This window comes from Mustelus asterias, chromosome 20, assembly GCF_964213995.1.
Source record: "Mustelus asterias chromosome 20, sMusAst1.hap1.1, whole genome shotgun sequence".
NCBI classification, from domain to species: Eukaryota; Metazoa; Chordata; class Chondrichthyes; order Carcharhiniformes; family Triakidae; genus Mustelus; species Mustelus asterias.
Window position 1 is genome coordinate 27,569,917 of NC_135820.1, and position 20,180 is coordinate 27,590,096.

General features: G+C 42.2%; 1 protein-coding gene across 1 annotated transcript in view; it reads left to right on the top strand.

Moving 5' to 3' along the window:
• Positions 1-6,296, top strand: part of cstf1 (cleavage stimulation factor, 3' pre-RNA, subunit 1) — a 32,578-nt gene extending 26,282 nt beyond the window's left edge. Inside the window, exon 6 of the mRNA XM_078236374.1 lies at positions 4,439-6,296. Within this exon, the coding sequence (XP_078092500.1) occupies positions 4,439-4,698 (260 nt within the window). The 3' untranslated portion in view covers positions 4,699-6,296. The remainder of the gene's footprint in view (positions 1-4,438) is intronic.
• Positions 6,297-20,180: the final 13,884 nt, after the last annotated feature.

The window sequence follows — 20,180 nt, forward strand, 5'->3', positions numbered from 1 at the left end:
CCTGTTCCCAGTTCCATGTTGAACCACTGGAGAAACCAAAAGTGGAAAGGTTTTGGTGGACAAAGAAAGGAGGAAGATGGATGCACATTACTTCATCAGTATGCCCCAAAGCACTGTGCCAAATAATCAACTTTTTGCCTGTGCTGAATTTTTGATGGGGATTTTTTGAGGCTTAAGAAATAAAAACAGGATTCTGCCCCTCAAATCTGCTCAATAAAATCATGGTTGAGCTGATGTGGCCTTAGCTCCACTTTCTTCCCTGTCACTCGTACCATTTATTCCCTTATCGATCAAAAATTGTCTAACTCAACCTTGAATGTATTCAATGATCCAGACGCCATTGTTCTCTGGGGAGAGGATTCCAAACACTAAACAATCCTCTGACAGAAGAAATTCTTCCTGCAGTCTATCATAAATAGTAGACCCCTTATTTTAAAACTCTGCTCCCTAGTTTCAGATTCCCCTACGAAAGGGAACATGATTTTAATATCTATCCTGTCAAGCACCCTCCTATATGTTTTATTAAGTTTTCATGGATATCATAGTCATTTGCAACACAGAAGGAGGCCTTTTGCTCAATGAGTCCATGTTGGCATTCTGTGGAACAATCCAATTCATTCCAAAAAAACCCCACTTCATATCCATAGCCTTTGACGTTAATTTCTTTCTAATGCCCATCCAATTCCCCGTTTTAAAGTATTGATTGTTTTACTTCCATCATCCTCATGGACAGTAAGTCATTGCCCCTCGCTGCATCAAAAAGTTCTTCCTCACATCCCCACTGCATCTCTTGCTAAAAACCTTAAATCTGTGACCCTCTAGTCCTTGTACTATCAGTCAGTGGAAATAGTTTTTCCTTGTCTACCATAGCCAAACCTGTCATAATCTTCTCTTATCAAATCTCCCCTGATGCTTTTGCTCCACAGAAAATCAGGACAGCTAATGCAACTAAAATCCCCCATCTCTGGAACCATTCCAGCTAATCTCTTGTGCAATCAAGACTTAAGAAAGCCTTAACAATGCATTTGGAAAGTCATAATATAATCAAAGTCAACATGGTTTTACAAAAGGAAAATCATGTTTTACAAATTTATTAGCGTTTCTAGAGGGTGTAACTCAGAAGGCAAATGGGATGTTGGCCTATATCGCAAGGGGGATAGAATATAAAAGCAGAGAAGTCTTGCTGCATCTGTACAGGGCATTGGTGAGGCCGCAGCTGGAATACTGTGTGCAGTATTGGTCCCCTTATTTGCGGAAGGATATATTGGCCTTGGAGGGAGTGCAGAGAAGGTTCACCAGGTTGATACCAGAGATGAGGGGTGTTGATTATGAGGAGAGACTGAGCAAATTGGGTTTGTATTCGTTGGAATTTAGAAGGCTGAGGGGGGATCTTATAGAGACCTATAAGATAATGAAGGGGCTGGATAGGGTAGAGATGGAGAGATTCTTTCCACTTAGAAAGGAAACTAGAACTAGAGGGCACAGCCTCAAAATAAAGGGGAGTCAGTTTAGGACAGAGTTGAGGAGGAACTTCTTCTCTCAGACGGTGGTGAATCTCTGGAATTCTCTGCCCACTGAAGTGGTGGAGGCTACCTCGTTGAATATGTTTAAATCACAGATAGATGGATTCCTGATCGGTAAGGGAATTAGGGGTTATAGGGATCAGGCGGATAAGTGGAACTGATCCACTTCAGATCAGCCATGATCTTATTGAATGGCGGGGCAGGCTCGAGGGGCTAGATGGCCTACTCCTGCGCCTATTTCATATGTTCTTATGTTAACTCGTAAGGTGGATAATGGGGAATCAGTAGAAGTAGTATACTTGGATTTCCAAAAGGCATTCGATAAGGTGTCACACAAAAGCTATACGCAAAATAAAGGCTCATGGAATTGGATGTATAAATCAACCTTCATTGAATAATGGAACAGGCTCAAATGGTTAAGTGGTCTACTTCTGTTCATGCTATGGATCCTGCTATGAAAATCGGATATTTTTCCTTTCATGGGATGTGGACATTGCTGGCCAGGCCAACATTTATCGCCCATCCCTAATTGTCCTTGAGAAAGTGTTGGTGAGCTGCTTTTGTGAAGTATACCATAGTGCTGTTGGGAAGGGAATTCCAGGATTTTAACCCATCAACAGTGAAGGGATGACACTATAAAGTTTAAAGTTTATTTATTATTTTATTATAAATAGGCTTACATTTACACCACTGAAATTACTGTGAAAATCCCCCAGTCGCCACACTCCGGCACCTGTTTGGGTGCACTGAGGGAGAATTTAACATAGCCAATGCACCTAACCAGCACACATTTGGACTGTAGGAGGAAACTGGAGCACCCGGGGGAAACCCACGTAGACACGAGGAGAATGTGCAGACTCTGCTGGGAATCGAACCCGGGTATCTGGCATTGTGAGGGCAGCGGTGTTAATCACTGTGCCACCGTGCAGCCCATAGTTTCAATCAGGATAGTTTGTGGGTGGGGGGGTAGGTAAACTTGCATTTGGTTAGTGTTCCCATGCACCTGCTGTCCTTGCCCTTTAGGTTTATCAAAGGAACCTTAGTGAGTTGCTAGATGGTATACATTGCTGCCACTGAGTTGGTGGTGAAGAGGATGCCAGTCAAACTGGCTTTGTCCTGGATAGTGCTGAGCTTCTTGAGTGTTGTTGAAGCTACACTGATCCAAGAAAAGTATTCCTCATAAGGTAACCCCATTCATCCCAGGAATCAGCCTAATGAATCCTCTCTAAACTGTCTCTAATGCAAGTATGTCCCTCAAGTAAATTGACCAAACCTGCACACAGTACCTTAGGTGTGATCTTAACCAATGTGCTGTAGAGTTGTATCAAGACTTTACTACTTTTATAGTCCATTCCCCATGCAATAGAGGCTAACATTCTGTTTGTCATTTTAATTACTTGCTGTACCTGCAGTCTGATATTTTGTGATTCATATACAAGGGCACCCATGCCCCCCTATACTGCAGCATTCTGCAATCTCTCTCTGTTTAAACAGTACTATGCTTTTCTTCCTGCCAAAGTGGACAACCCCACATTATAGTCTTGACTGCCAGATTTTTGCCCACTCACTTAACCTATCTATATCCCTTTTCAGACTCTCTCTAACCTCCTCACAATTTAGTTTCTCACCCATCTTTATCAGCTAAAATTCAATTGGTCTCTTCATCCAAGTCATTATATAGATTGTAAATTGTTGAGACCCCAGCACTGATCCCTGTGGCAATCCATTAGTAGCAGTTTGCCAACCTGAAAATGACCCATTTATCCTTGCTTTCTGTTTGAAGTGTTGAGATAGTCAGTGAGGCAGATTGGCGGAAGTTAGCTTCAGAAGGGGTAGTGTTTGGTGCATTGCAATAAATTGTTAATATCTAAATGGCCAGAGCCTTCATGGTCATCGCATTATATTTCCCAATGCCCAGGATTGGCTATCATTTAATACTGATTAGTGGAATCACAGTAATTTGTGTTTGGACTTAAGTTGGGCAATCTAACAGAGAAGATCCCCCACGTCACTTGGCACAGGTCAAAGAACCAGGTTAATTCTGGAATAATGGTCAGTTGCAGCAAGGAAATTGCTGCCAAAGCTGATTAACACAGGCCAGAGATTAAATTTGGAATCTTTGTTCCCTCTAAGGTCAGTGTACAGTATTAGTTTCCTTATTTAAGGAAAGATGTAAATGCATTAGTTCAGAGAAGGTATTAGACTAATACCAGGAATGGGCTGGTTGTCTTATGAGGAAAGGTTGGACAGGTTAGGTTTTAGAAGATTTTAGAAGAAGCAACTTAATCAAAATCTTTAAGACCCTGAGGGATATTGACGGGGTTGGATGTGGAGAGGATGTTTCCTCTTGTCAGAGAATCTAGAACAAGAGGGTTGTTTAAAAATAAGCGGTCACTCATTTTAGATGGAGATGAGAAATCTTTTTTCTCAGAGGGCCGAGAGTCTCTGGAACTCTCTTCCTCAGAAGTCAGTGGAAGCAGAGTCTTTGAATATTTTTAAAGCAGAACTAGACCAATTCTTGATTAACAGAGGGGTGAAAGGTTATCAGGGTAGACAGGAACGTGGGGTCGAAGTTGCAGCCAGATTGGCTATGATCTTATTGAATGATGGAGAAGGCTCGAGGGGCCGAGTGGTCTTCTGCTCATAGTTCATCTGTACTTGGGAAGTGCATTTACTGACTTCATTCCTTATTCTTTACATTGAATATATTGAATTTCTTCCAACCAAATTGCCGTTGCTATCTAAATTACTAATTCCATGCAATTTACAAGGGAAAATCTGTATTTTATTGTAATGTTTCAAAATTAAGCTGGACTGTGGATGACTGACAATGCAATAAATCAGTTATAACTAATGGAACTAGGAGCAACAAGTGTTGGCAAATCTTAATGATCTGTATTTTCCCTCCCAATTAGGAGCAGGATTAAGTGGCAGGCAAACACATCGCACCCAGGCTGTCTTCAACCATACTGAAGATTATGTGCTCCTCCCTGATGAAAGAACAATAAGTCTTTGCTGCTGGGACTCACGTACAGCTGAACGCAAAAATCTCCTTTCTCTTGGGCACAACAATATTGTTCGCTGCATTGTGCACTCTCCTACCAATCCTGGTTTCATGACCTGCAGTGATGACTTCAGGGCCAGGTTCTGGTATAGAAGATCCAGCACTGATTGAAAAATGCAGCTGAAGAATGAGGAAGTGGGGTATGAATCTTGGTCACAGTACACTGAGAAGGAGATGGGAGGTATTGTCGGGACTGAATTTTTTTCAACTTGCTCTGTATACTTCCTTTATCATGCTCCAAACTTTGATCAGAGGTAATGGAATTCATTCCAAAGTGCAATGTGCCATTCACTAAAATAATAATCTGCTTGTATGAAGATTCCCAGTTGGTTGGCCATCACACATCTGTAGATTGTAGCTCAGGTTGCCTTTGTTCAATTATTCTTGGATTATGTAGATAAAAACATTATGTAACATGAGAAACTTCAACATTAATTAGTGCGTTTTCAAACAATGGCCTACAATTTAAAGTCAAAAAATATCATCTCTGGTTCACTGATGCTATTGCAGCCTCAGAAGTCAAGCTCTTTTTCATCATCATTCAGAAGGGGCATTAAAAGGCAGTGTTGGAAAACATCACCAGTTATAACTCCCAGAATCCTTTCATTTCATATTTTTGACTGAACTTAAACCACCTCTTCGTTTTGTATTTCTGCTTTCAGATTTCATTAAGATACTGTGTAATTCATTTAAAAGTTGGTGGATTCTTATTCCAAAAGGATTAATTAGTTAACATCTCAGTGACGTGTCTGCCCTGAATTGTAAGCCATAGGGTGAATGTGGCAGACGATTCGCTCAAGGTACAAGGAAATACATTTTGTTCTCATCCTATGTCTCTATTTCCAGCCATCTTGATTGGGATCATGTAATTAGAAAGTAGGAATCAAATCTGAAATCTTCATGTTCTACCATGACACTATACACTGCCTTTATCCAGGAGATCATTGGGGGAATCCAAGTAACAATATATTCTAATTCTTCACCTATCATACTACCCATAACACTTCATTATATTTCTGTTAAACTCAAATTGGTTCTAGACGTAATTCAAGCTTGGGGAGGCAAATTTGATAGTTGGTCAACTAAGCATTTGCCACAATTTGAGTGGACATATTATAAAATTTCACATCACCACAATTGCATATTACTGACACCTTATACAACTGTAGCTGGCCTATAATTTCTATTCCAGTATATCTTGCTGACCTATTATGATTCCATGATGAAATTCTACTCTTGTAGCATGAAACATTTTGGAAAGGTGGGATGTTACATAGGTAAACCTTGTTTAATAATTTTCTGAGAACATAAAGCTCTTAATTTTTATCAGTACTTCCAAACTGATTTGGTGACTGTCAAGGCCCTACATGGAATGATTTTGGGAGTCTCAGTGCAGATCCTATTGGTGCGAGCCCAGTGCACAAAAATGCCTCCAAACCAGTGCAATGTTAATAGTTTCATCAAAGTGAAAAAGGTTGTTTATTGTTACAATTTGAAAAAGATCACTGGGGTACAGAAGATGAAGTTATGTTAATTTTCTGATCTGAGTTGAGTTTATTATTTGTGATAGGAGCATTGGCCTTAGCATCCCACAAGAAAGGAGATAATCAGTCAGGTTTCTCAATCCTGATTTCTATTCAATGACCACCACTGGAAAGTTACAAATTGTGAGGGCAGGCTACTAACCGGTGTGATATACATCACTTCCAATGTGGTTTTGACATTTATTGTGACATCTTGCTGGAGTTTAATGTCAAAAGTATTGGAGAGCAGGCAGTATATATAACTTCACATTGTAATATTGCATTCACTGAAGCAGAGGAACATATTGGTGAAGGAAAATGCATTTGTCCATTATTGCATTAGACCTTTAACTTGAACAATAAGTAACTATACGATGAATGTTGACTCCACACTTCTGGCTAATGACCAGTGTTTTTTGTTCAATCAGTATTGCAATCTCTGCAGCCCATTTGGCTGTTCTTGTCGACAGCTGCAATTTTGAGATGTTTTAAATACTTTGGAAGCCTGAAAAATGGATATAATTTTCATATTAACTAAAGTCTTAACTTAATAATATGCAAGATCACTGTGAAACATATCCATTTTTCTTTTTTTAACTCTTATAGTTATTTTGTTGCTAGTTCAATAGTAATAAATAAAACTTGAAACTGACTACTGTGTGCCATTGTCTCTTTTCCCCTCAGTTTTCTTTCCTGCTTTTAGCTGATCTCTGAACTACAAGCTACTCGTAGTCCTCTCACCATCTACATATTGCCATTTCCGGTGAGTGGGCCCAGATAATGCATGTTGAGAGATTAGTCATACAGTGTAGCATAGCAAACTTGTGAGCAAGGGCTGCTCAGTACGTATACAAGAGATAGGATATCCAGCTAATATTTCCATTTCTACGAGGAACCCCATCTTACTCCCTTTACTAAGAAATGCTGTTGTAACTTGGCAGTATACGTAGTGTATACTGCTATATACCGATGCTATAACTAGATACATCGATGACATTTTCTTCCTTTGGACTTATGGTGAACAATCATTGAAACAACTATATGATGACATCAACAAGTTCCATCCCACCATCAGACTCACCATGCACTACTCTCCGGAATCGGTTGCCTTCTTGGACACATGCATCTCCATCAAGGACGGTCACCTCAGCACTTCACTGTACCGCAAGCCCACGGATAACCTCACGATGCTCCACTTCAGCTTCCACCCTAAACACGTTAAAGAAGCCATCCCCTACGGACAAGCCCTCCATATACACAGGATCTGCTCAGATGAGGAGGATCGCAACAGACACCTCCAGACGCTGAAAGATGCCCTCATAAGAACAGGATATGGCGCTCGACTCATCGATCGACAGTTCCAACGCGTCACAGCGAAAAACCGCACCGACCTCCTCAGAAGACAAACACGGGACATGGCGGACAGAGTACGCTTTGTCGTCCAGTACTTCCCCGGAGCGGAGAAGCTATGACATCTTCTCCAGAGCCTTCAACATGTCATTGATGAAGATGAATATCTTGTCAAGGCCATCCCCCACACCCCCACTTGCCTTCAAACAACCGCACAACCTCAAATAGACCATTGTCTGCAGCAAACTACCCAGCCTTCAGGAGAACAGTGACCACGACACCACACAACCCTGCCATAGCAACCTCTGCAAGACGTGCTGGATCATCGACACGGATGCCATCATCTCACGTGAACAGAACTCCCACTTACCTGACGAAGGAGCAGCACTCCGAAAGCTGGTGGCTTTTGCTACCAAATAAACCCATTAGGACTTTAACCTGGTGTTGTGAGACTTCTTACTATGTTTACCCCAGTCCAACACCGGCATCTCCATATCACTTCTAATACTATGCTAGGATTTGGGCACTTAATCTAGGCTGACCTTAAATCTGTTACTAACAGAATACTACACTGTTGGTACTTTTTCAGGTGAATCACAGAGAATTACAGAATTGTTACAGTGCACAAGGCGGTCATTTGGCCCATAATACCTGCACCAGCTCTCTGGACATCTACTCTGGCCAGCCCCCTCAATTTTGAACATCTCTATCTACTCTCTTGACCACTTTCTCTCCAAAGAGAGCAGTTCAAAGCTCTCCAATATATCCTCATAGCTGAAGTTTCTTATCCCTGGAACCATTCTTGTTAACCTCTTCTGCACACACTCTAATACATTCACATCCTTCCTGTTGTGTGGTGCCCATATAAGTGTGCAGTATTCCAGCTCCAAATAGTACTTTGTATAAGTTCAGCATAACCTCCTTGCTTTTGTATCCTATGCCCCTCTTAATATAGCCCAGAATACTATATGCTTTAACTGCTCTCCACCTATCCTGTCACATAGGCCCCTCTGCTGCACCCGTTTAACAATGTTGCCTCTTATTTTTTATATTGTTTCTCCATGTTCTTTCGACCAAAATTCATTACCTAACAGTTCTTTTCATTGAACTCCATCTGCCATCTACCTGTTTGCCCACTCCATCAACGTGTCTATATCCTTTTGAAGTTCTTGACACTTCACAGTTGACAATACTTCCAAATTTTGTGTTATCCACAAACTTTGAAATTATCCACTGCATACTAAGATCTAGATCATTAATATAAATCAAGAAAAACAAGAGTCCCAGTACTGACCCCTGGGGAACACTTCCTCCAGTTTGAAAAATATTCATTGAATATTCACACTCTACTTCCTATTATTCAGTCAATTTTGTATCCACTTTGCTACTGTCCCTTTTCTACAAGCTATAACCTTTTTCAAGTCTTGTGTGGCACTGTGTTGATTGCCTTCTGAATTTGTACCACATCAACTCTATTGCCCTCATCGACTCCTTCTGTTACTTTAAAAAAAACTCCCAAGTTAGTTAAACATTAATTCTCCTTTAGAAATCCATGCTGGCTGTTCCTAATCAAACCTCATTTTTCCCGTGTGACTAATTCTCTCCTGAATAATTGCTTCTCGAAAGTTGCCCACTACTAATGTTGAACTGACCTGTAATTGCTGGGGTTATTCTATAAACCTTTTTTGAACAAGGACTGTCTGCAATTCTCAAGTCTCCTGGCACTTCCCAAATCTAGAGAAGACTGGAAGATTATGGCCAGCACTCCTTCAATTTCCATTCTCACTTCAATATCCTTGGATGCACCTCATCCTGTCCCAGTGTCTTGTCAACTTTCAGCACCAACAGTCTATTCAACATTTCCTCAACAATTTTGAACCCTTCTGTGGACAGAATTTGCTCGTCTTTCACTATGTCTTGGGTAGCATCTACTTGGTAAAGCTGGATGCAAAATATTCATTTAATATCTCAGCTATGCTCCATGCCTCCATTTGTAAATTCCTTTTTATTTTAGTTCCCTAATTGGCCCTACTTCTTTCACCACCCTTTTTTTAATTTGTGTGTCTCTAGAACACTTCGGGATTCCCTTTTATGTTAGTTTTTGGATCTCATGGCACTTCTTTTAAAAAAAAAAGGTTTTGGTCAAAATGTCTCCCGCAACCATCGTGCCCAAAAGCAAATTGTTACAATTTGGGATTTTTGACATCTGTTCTGTAAGGCAATTTTAAAAAAAATTCTAATATATTTTTGATATTAAGTCATTCAAGATTCTAAAGGATTAACTTCCAAAGGTTCAGCATTTTTTTGTAACTACGAATTAACTGCTGTTCGAACAAGATTATGGATTTAATATGTGAAACTTTAAGATCTCAGTTTGAAATGAGGGAGAGGAGAAAAATATTTTTATTCATTTGTTGGACATGGGCATCACTGGCTGGCCAGCATTTATTGCCCATCCCTAGTTGCCCTTGTTCAGAGGGCAGTTGAGAATCAACCACTTTGCTGTGGCTCTGAAGTCGCATGTTGGCTAGACCAGATGAGGACAGCAGACTTCCTTCCCTAAAGGGCAGTAGTGAACCAGATGGGGTTTTCCAGCAATTGACAATGGTTTCATGGTCATTAGTAGATGCTTAAATCCAGATTCCAAAATTGACACATTCAAATTCCATTTGGTGGCCTTCACACCTATATTGTTAAAATGGTTTACTTATCACATAGTACGGCTGGGGTTTAGTTGAACACATCATTCAGGTGACATGTCATAGAATCCTATAGTGCAGAAGGAGATCATTCAGCTCATCGAGTGTGCATTGACCACAATCCCACTCAGGCCCTATCCCCATAACCCCATGCATTTACCCTAGTTAGTCTTCCTGACACTAAGGGTCAATTTAGCATGGCTAATCCACCTAACCTGCACATCTTTGGACTGTGGGAGACAGTGGGGCGAATGTGCAAATTCCACACAGACAGTGACCCAAGCAGGAACCCGGGTCCCTGGCGCTAACCACTGTATCACTGAGGATTGCTGGTCTAAGGTGGTAGGGTTTGATTGGTATTAACGATCCAAAAGATGACTGGGAGAGCTATGGGGTAAATGGAAGTCCTGAGGAAATTGAGAGAGTATGTTTCCAGGATTTCTGCTAAAGTTCTGGCAGGATTTGCGGAGAATTCAGGCCAAGGTTGCAGTGACAATATGAGTTTGCTGCTTGTATTGCATGCTATTTAGTCAAAAACGTATATTTAGTTTAGGTCAAATTCATTCATCTTCATTCACATATATAATGTAAAATAAATTATATCCAGCTTATTTGTGTCAGTTATGGCTTAGTTGTTAGCACTCCCTCTCAGTCAGGAAGTTGTAGGTTCACAAAAAACAAAATGGTTGCCACTCCAGTGCAATACTGTGTGTGTTGCTTTGTTGGAAGTGCTTTCTTTCAGATCCCGTGTAATTCTATAAAACATAGGCTTTAATAATTAAACTGAAGATTGCTACACTGCTTTAATGCTATTTTGCTTTTGTTGACTTTGGGGTTGTTAATTTTCAAGTGTTAATGTGTTGTATTTGAAAATAATTTGAGTAATGCTGTAGTAAGGAATTTCTTTGTTATAACCAACAGTTCATGTTAGCATTTGACTGGCTATTGGACAGTAAAGGTAAACTCCTGATTGCAAAGGACACAGGGCCCACTTTCCTGAGACTGGTTAGCATCATACTTGCGAGTAAGGACTTAGTGCAGACCTGAAATCTGTGACTCTGATCATTCTATTGGTGTTTCAAGTTGGTTGCATATTTGTTTCAAAAGCAATTCATTGATAGCAAAGCCATTTGAGAGATCCTAGGAATATGAGATGGTAGATATTTTTGCTTGTACAGACACTGGGGTCTGGCCTGTATGGCTAAGATTGTACTCATCTGTAATGGTAGAGAGTTTGATCATTTCTGTTGGAAAATTCAAAATACCTCAGCATTAGTGCATTTATTTTTCCAATTGTCATTAAATACTTTTCATTTTTATATGCCCTGAGTTTGTTTTTCTTTTAAAAATCTATTTCATAGCTTCTCAAAAATTAGTTTTTGTTCACAATTTTTAATTTAAATCCCTCAAGAGGACCTTTTTGGGGTAGTGGGGTTGTTGACCCAAGTAATCATTTTGTTGAGAGCTTGTTTTGCAGGACAGTTGCTGCAAGTGTGGAGGGTGAAATGCTGTAACCCTGAGCTGCCTGTTGCAACAACGATTGCTTTATCTTGAGGTCCTTTTAGTACAATTTTTCCTTCCCTTTTCAGAGTTCCTGACAGAAACCCGTATCACACAGTTTCCTCATTTACATTGAGCTTGTATGTTTTATAACTGGAGTCACTGTTCATGCAACCAGGTGAATAATGAAAAGCTTCAGTAGAGAGGAATTTCTGTGTAATGGCACCTGAAAATACAGCACTCCGTCAGTACTGCACTGGAGTGTCAGTTAAAATTGTGTGCTCAAGTTTCTGCTCAACTTGAACCAGGCAAGAACGCTGGGACTGGTCACCAAATTGTGATGGTAACAACCAAATTTAAAGGGGTATATCTTTTTGCTCATGGACATTTTGCTTAAAGTGGACAATGAATGTGGCAAGATACCTGACTGCATGAAGCATCAGAAACTTGCCCAGTGCTGACGTCATCCAGTCTCCACATGTGCATTTTCCAGCACCGTCAGATGGTATAAGGCTACCCTGGCTGATTCTGTTTTATTACCTTCCTGAGGTGTTGAGCCCAATGGAAAAAGTAGATCAAACCAATCTTGATGAGAAATGGTATTAGAGGAAGAAGATCCAAACTTGGAGAACAAATTGGAGAACACAAGGTGTTAATAGCCTTGAGAGAGTTTAAACTTTAATAACTTGGGATGTATGCTCAATATAAGCAAATTACCAATGGCAAATGAAAGCATAATTCATAATCTTTATGACAAAACGTTCAACTTTCTATACTTCAACATAGCCACTATTGTTGAATCTAATTTCCTAGCAGTTCATTTTCTATTGTTGCCATTTTCATTCAGCTCCAGCATTAACATAGCTTTGAATTTTTGTTCCATATGCTCTCTACAGTTTGACTCTATCAAGTTACTAAAGTCGCCCAAGGATTTTATGCACACACTGTATATCTAAATGGACAGAACAAGCGCAAATTAAGGTTAATAGACAAGTGCATAACGCTATAGAGAAAGACAAAATTAGCAATATATATGCATCACAACTATTACTAGCTAAAGATGAAGCTGATGAAGATCTGGAAGTCTGAGTACATTCAACAATTCAGAGCAATTCAGCAGTATCAGCAGAATGTTGAGCCAAGCCAAAACAATGGAATGCAAGTTAGAACAAAGTACAGCACAGGAACAGGCCCTTCAGCCCTCCAAGCCTGCGCCGATCATGATGCCTGTCTAAACTAAAATCTGTATGCACTGACGGAGTCTGTATCCTTCCATTCCCATCCTATTCATGTATTCGTCTAGATGCCCCTTAACTGCCGCTATCATACCTGCTCCCACCATCTTCCTGGGCAGCGCGTTCCAGACATTCACCATCCTCTGTGTAAACAAAAAACTTGCCTCACACATCTCTAAACTTTTCCCATGCGCCATAAAGCCATGTCCTCTAGTACTTGACTTCTCTACCCCAGGAAAGAGCATCTGAATATCCACTCTGTCCATGCCACTCATAATCTTGTAAACCTCTATCAGGTCACCCCCTCAACCTCCGTCGTTCCAGTGAGAACAAACTTGAGTTTTTCCAACAAGAAGCTAGTGATCAAGCTGCATTGTGCCCTGTCCAGACTGCACCTTGAATGTTATGTGCTGTTCCAATTGCTGAGACAGAGTATGTTCAAGTGCTGGAGGAGGCAGTGCAGGTAGACACAGTAAGAAGCTGTTGTGAGGAAAGTCTGGGGAAACTTGAGTTTTTCACTCTGGAAAGGTGGTGAAATGTCTGAGTGGTGGTAGAATCATAGAATCCTACAGTGCAGAAAGAGGCCATTTGGCCCATCGAGTCTGCACCAACCACAATCCCACCCAGGCCCTATCCACATATCCCTACATATTTACCCTCTAACCTATGCATCCCGGGACACTAAGGGGCAATTTAGAATGGCCAATCAACTTAGCCCGCACATCTTTGGACTGTGGGAGGAAACCCACGCAGACACAGGGAGAATGTGCAAACTCCACACAGACAGCGACCCGAGCCGGGATTCGAACCCAGGTCCCTGGAGCTGTGAAGCAGCAGTGCTAGCCACTGTGCTACCGTGCCGCCCACGATCTTAGCTCTTGGTAGTTAAACAAGTGGCAAAAGTAAATTCAGAGTATTATTTGAGGATAAAGTATGAGCATAAGAGCCACAGGTTCAAATGAATAAAGGCAAATTTAAAATTGATATAAGCAAATACTTCCTCATGAAGTGATTAACATATGGAATACATTTCTAAATGATTGGTGGAAGCAAAAACCCTGGAACTATTTAAGAAATGATTTAGATCATGCATATTGAAGACACAATTGCAAGATAATGGTTGGAATGCGAATCTTTACAGTTTTAGACAGTGTGAGTGGAGAGAGGGTTAAGCATAGGTTAAAGAGGTGTGAGTTGTCTCAAGCCAGGACAGTTAGTAACATTTTGCATGCCCAGGTCAAATAGTGGGGGTTACACGTAGTGTGACATAAACCCAAGACTCTGGTTGAGGCCGTCCTCATGTATGCAGAACTTGGCCATCAGTTTCTACTCGGCAATTCTGCATTGTCGTGTGTCTTGAAGGCCGCTTTGGAGAATGCTTACCCAAAGATCGGAGGCTGAATGCCCTTGGCTGCTGAAGTATTCCCCAACAGGAAGGGAACACTCCTGCCTGGTGGTCACCCATTTCCTTTCTTCCTCTAGGCTTCTAAGCTGCGTTGTGACCACCTCTCCGAATCTGCTATCTACAGGGCGGCATGGTAGCACAGTGGTTAGCACTAGGTTCGATTCCTGGCTTGGGTCATTGTCTGTGTGGAGTTTGCACATTCTCCTCGTGTCTGCATGGGTTTCCTCCGGGTGCTCCGGTTTCCTCCCACAGTCCAAAGATGTGTGGGTTAGGTTGATTGGCCATGCTAAAATTGCCCCTTAGTGTCCTGAGATGTGTAGGTTAGAGGGATTAGCGGGTAAATATGTAGGGATATGGGAGTAGGGCCTGGGTGGGATTGTGGTCGGTGCAGACTCGATGGGCCAGATGGCCTCTTTCTGCACTGTAGGGTTTCTATGATTCTACACAAAGGTCTCAGCCTTGCGGATGTGTCGCAGTGACTCCAGCTGCCACTCAAGCACTGAAACCCAGAGCTCAAGTATTTGCAGCTGACAGCACTTCTTGCACACAAGGTTGCCTAGGACACTGGTAATGCCTATGACTTGCCACATCTCTCATGGGATCCAGGGTGAGGTATCTAAATGGATACAAAATTGGCTTCTTGACAGAAGCCAGAGGGTGGTTGTAGAGAGTTGTTTTTCAAACTGGAGATCTGTGACCAGAGGTGTGCCTCAGGGATCAGTGCTGGGTCCACTGTTATTTGTCATTTATAGTAATGATTTGGATGAGAACATAGGAGGCATGGTTAGTAAGTTTGCAGATGACACTAAGATTGGTGGCATAGTGGACAGTGAAGAAAGTTATCTCCAATCGCAACGGGATCTTGATCAATTGGGCCAGTGGGCTGACGAATGGCAGATGGAGTTTAGACAAATATGAGGTGATGCATTTTGGTAGATTGAACCAGGGCAGGACTTACTCAGTTAATGGGAGGGCGTTGGGGAGAGTTACAGAATAAAGAGACTAGGGGTACATGTTTATAGCTCCTTGAAAGTGGAGTCACAGATGGACAGAGTGGTGAAGAAGGCATTCGGCATGCTTGGTGTACAGGACATTGGGAGTGGCACAGTGGTTAGCTCTGCTGCTTCACAGCTCCAGGGACCTGGGTTCGATTCCCGGCTTGAGTCACTGTCTGTGTGGAGTTTGCACATTCTCCTTGTGTCTGCGTGGGTTTCCTCCCACAGTCCAAAGATGTGCGGGTTAGGTTGATTGGCCATGCTAAAATTGCCCCTTAGTGTCCTGACATGCGTATATTAGAGGGATTAGTGGGTAAATATGTAGGGATATGGGGGTAGGGCCTGGGTGGGATTGTGGTCGGTGCAGGCTTGATGGGCCCAATGGCCTCTTTCTGCACTGTAGGGTTTCTATGATTCATTGGTAAGGCCACACTTGGAATACTGTGTGCAGTTCTGGTCGCCCTATTATAGAAAGGATATTATTAAACTAGAAAGAGTGCAGAGAAGATTTACTAGGATGCTACCGGGACTTGATGGAATGAGTTATAAGGAGAGGCTGGATTGACTAGGACTTTTTTCTCTGGAGCGTAGGAGGCTGAGGGGTGATCTTATAGAGGTCTATAAAATAATGAGGGGCATAGATCAGCTAGATAGTCAATATCTTTTCCCAAAGGTAGGGGAGTCTAAAACTAGAGGGCATAGGTTTAAGGTGAGAGGGGAGAGATACAAAAGTGTCCAGAGGGGCAATTTTTTCACACAGAGGGTGGTGAGTGTCTGAAATAAGCTGCTAGAGGTAGTAGTAGAGGCGGGTACAATTTTGTCTTTTAAAAAGCATTTAGATAGATCCATGGGTACGATGGGTATAGAGGGATATGGGCCAAATGCAGGCAATTGGGACTAGCTTAGGGGTTTTTAAAAAAAGGGAGCATGGACAAGTTGGGCCGAAGGGCCTGTTGCCATGCTGCAAACCTCTATGACTCTATATGACAGGACATGCATTCCATTAGAGCGAACTGTCCTGCCTTTACGTCCCTTACTTTAACCCTATTTTACTTTAGATTACTTATATTCAATTATTATAGTGGCCCTTACTCCTGCCACTTCTCACTTATATCCAAGTATTGCTACTTCTTTAAAAATAATAATACACTTTTCTAATCTACAGCAATTTAAAGATAGTCCCTGATAGCAGTTACTTACCAACCAATGAACTTATGGTTTCCCTGTGATTATTAAGATGATATGGCAAATGGCCAAAGACTGGTCAGTGAGGTAGTTTTTAAGAAATGCCTTAAGGAGAAAATGAGTTGGAGAGGTAGAGAGATTTACAGAGGGAATCCCAGAACTTAGGGCCTAGGCAGCTGAAGGCACGGCCATCAATGTTGGATTAATTAAAATTAGAGATGTTGAAGAGGACAGAATTAGATGAGTGCAGATTTCCTGGAGGGTTCTGGGGCTGGAGGAGATTACAGAGATAGGGAAGGGCTTGAGGACACAGAAAGATGAGAATTTTTAAATCTAGGCATTACCTGACCAGAAGCTGATGTGGATCAGCGAGCTTATGAGTGAATGGGACTTCAGGTGAACAAGGACCTGGACAATAGAGTTTGCCGAGGGTAGAATGTTTGCTAGAATTGTTTGTTAGAATGTTAGAAGGTCAGGATTGAGTTGAAATAGTCAATTCTAGAGGTAACAAAGACATGAATGAGAATTTCAGGAGTAAGCTGAAACGGGTGCAAAGTCAGGCAGTGTTATGGAGGCAGCGATAGGCAGTCGTAGTGATGGCATGAATATATGGTTGGAAGATCATCTCGGCGTCAACAATGAAATTGTTAGTGACCACACTTCAAGAGTATTTAGTTGCCTGTAATGTGACTTAGGACATTCTGAAGTCATGAAAAATGCTTCATAAGTGCTAGTTCTTTCATTATAACACAATGGCATCTAAGGGTTAAGGGAGAAAAGCATTAAACCTTTGTACTAAACATGCATGCAAACTTGTCTGCTGTAAATGTACCACAAGCAAACCCTTTAAATGAAAAGCATCTGTCTCCAACATTTTTCTTTGTTCAGTGGTGAGTGAATGACATTTTCCCTGTTTCTGCACTATTCACAGGCACAGAGTGCTTTTATTCTAGCTGTAGAGAGGAGGTGGATATCTGCAGTGGAGCCAAAATTCCCCAATTTCATTAAGAGTCACAACTTAAAGGAGCACTGTTTTGGAGATAGAGAGGGAGCCATGTGTTATTCTCTTTCTTTTTGTAACATTTTCCTCATTATTGAAGGCACTAATGCTTCTGAAAGGCTTTCAGATGCTGTAGCGTAGCATGACTTTAGATCCACTGTTAAATGGAATTTGTTGATTTGTATTTGTACAATTATCCTTCCTTCAACAGTGTGGGAGAAATATTGTAGAACATATCACCATTGTACTTTATCTTAAATATTCAGGTCATTCAGGATTTCATAATTTTTTAATATGGTTCATTTTTTTTATTCATTTGTGGCACATGGGCATTGCTGGCTGGCCAGCATTTATTGCCCATCCCTAGTTGCCCTTGAGAAGGTGGTGGTGAGCAGCCGCCTTGAATCGCTGCAGTCCATGTTCTGTGGCTTGACCCACAAAGCCATTAGGGAGGGAATTCCAGGATTTTGACCCAGCGACTGTGAAGGAACGGCAATATATTTCCAAGGCAGGATGGTGAGTGGCTTGCAGGTGGTGGTGTTCCCATTTATCTGCTGCCCTTGTCCTTCTAGATGGAAGTGGTCATGGGTTTGGAAGGTGCTGTCTAAGGACCTTTGGTGATTTGCTGCAGTACACCTTGTAGATAGCACACTGCTGCTACTGAGCGTCGGTGGCGGAGGGATTGAATGTTTGTAGATGTGGTACCAATCAAGCGGGTTGCTTTATCCTGGATGGTGTCAAGCTGTTTGAGTGTTGTTGGAGCGGCACCCATCCAGGCAAGTGGGGAGTATTCCATCACACTCCTGACTTGTGCCTTGTAGATGATGGATAGGCTCTGGGGAGTCAGGTGGTGAGTTGCTCACCGCAGTATTCCTAGCCTCTGACCTTCTCTTGTAGCCACTGTGTTTATGTGGTGAGTCCAGTTGAGTTTCTGGTCAATGGTAACCCCAAGGATGTTGACAGTGGTTGATTCAGTGATGGTTACTCCATTGAATGTCAAAGGGCGGTGGTTAGAGTGTCTCTTATTGGTGATGGCCATTGTGTGGCATTTGTGTGGTGCGAACGTTACTTGCCTCTTGTCAGCCCAAGCCCGGATATTGTCCAGATCTTGTTGCATTTGAACATGGACTGCTTCAGTATCCGAGGAGTCTCGAATGGTGCTGAACATTGTGCAATCATCGGCGAACATCCCCACTTCTGACCTTATGATGGAGGGAAGGTTATTGATGAAGCAGCTGAAGATTGTTGGGCCTACGACCCTGAGGGACTCCTGCAGAGATGTCCTGGAGCTGAGATGACTGACACTCCACAACCATCTTCCTATGTGCCAGGCATGACTCCAACCAGCGGAGAGTTTGCCCCCTGATACCCATTAATTCCAGTTTCGCTAGAGCTCGCTAGACACTCGGTCAAATGTGGCTTTTGTGTCAAGGGCTGTCATTCTCACCTCCCCTCTGGAATTCAGTTCTTTTGTCCATGTTTGAACCAAGGCTGTATTGAGGTCAGGAGCTGAGTGACCCTTGCGAAACCCAAACTGGGTGTCACTGAGCAGGTTATTGCTGAGCAGGTGCTGCTTGATAGCACTGTTGATGACCCCTTCCATCACTTTACTGATGATCGAGAGTAGACTGATTGGGCGGTAATTGGCCGGGTTGGATTTGTCCTGCTTTTTGTGTACAGGACATACCTGGGCAATTTTCCACATTGTTGGGTAGATGTCAGTGTTGTAACTGTACTGGAAGAGCTTGGCTAGGGGAGCAGCAAGTTCTGGAGCACAAGTCTTCAGTAATATTGCTGGAAATATTATCAGGGCCCATTGCCTTTGCAGTATCCAATGCCTCCAACCGTTTCTTGATATCACGGGAAGTGAATCGAATTGGTTGGAGGCTGGCATCTGAGATGCTGGGGACCACTGGAGGAGGCCAAGATAGATCATCCACTCAGCACTTCTGGCTGAAGATTGCTGCAAATACTTCAGCCTTATCTTTTGCACTGATGTGCTGAGCTCCTCCATCATGGAGGATGGGGATATTTGTGAAGCCTCCTCCTCCAGTGAGTTGTTTAATTGTTCACCACCATTCTTGACTGGATGTGGAAGAAAAGCAGAGCTTAGATCTGATCCATTGGTTGTGGAATCGCTTAGCTCTGTCTATCACTTGCTGTTTTTGCTAGTTGGCATGCAAGCAGACCTGTTTGGTTGCTTCACCAGGTTGACACCTCATTTTTAGGTATACCTGGTGTTGCTCCTGGCATGCCCTCCTACACTCTCCATTGAACCAGGGTTGATCCCCTGGCTTGATGGTAATGGTTGAGTGGGGGATATGCTGGGCCATGAGGTTGCAGATTGTGCTGGAGTACAATTCTGCTCCTGTTGACGGCCCACAGCACCTCATGGATGCCCAGTCTTGAGTTGCTAGATCGGTTCAAAGTCTGTCCCATTTAGCACGGTGATAGTGCCACACAACACGATGGAGGTTATTTTCAATGTGAAGGTGGGACTCCGTCTCCACAAGGACTGTGCGATGGTCACTCTTACCGATGCTAGCATGGACAGATGCATCTGCAGCCGGCAGATTGATAAGGATGAGGTCAAGTATGTTATTTCCTCTTGTTGGTTCCTTCATATCAGGCAGGACTTTCTGTGTAGAAATTAATAGTTTTACAGGAACAGATCATTTATATTGTCATAGAATCATAGAAT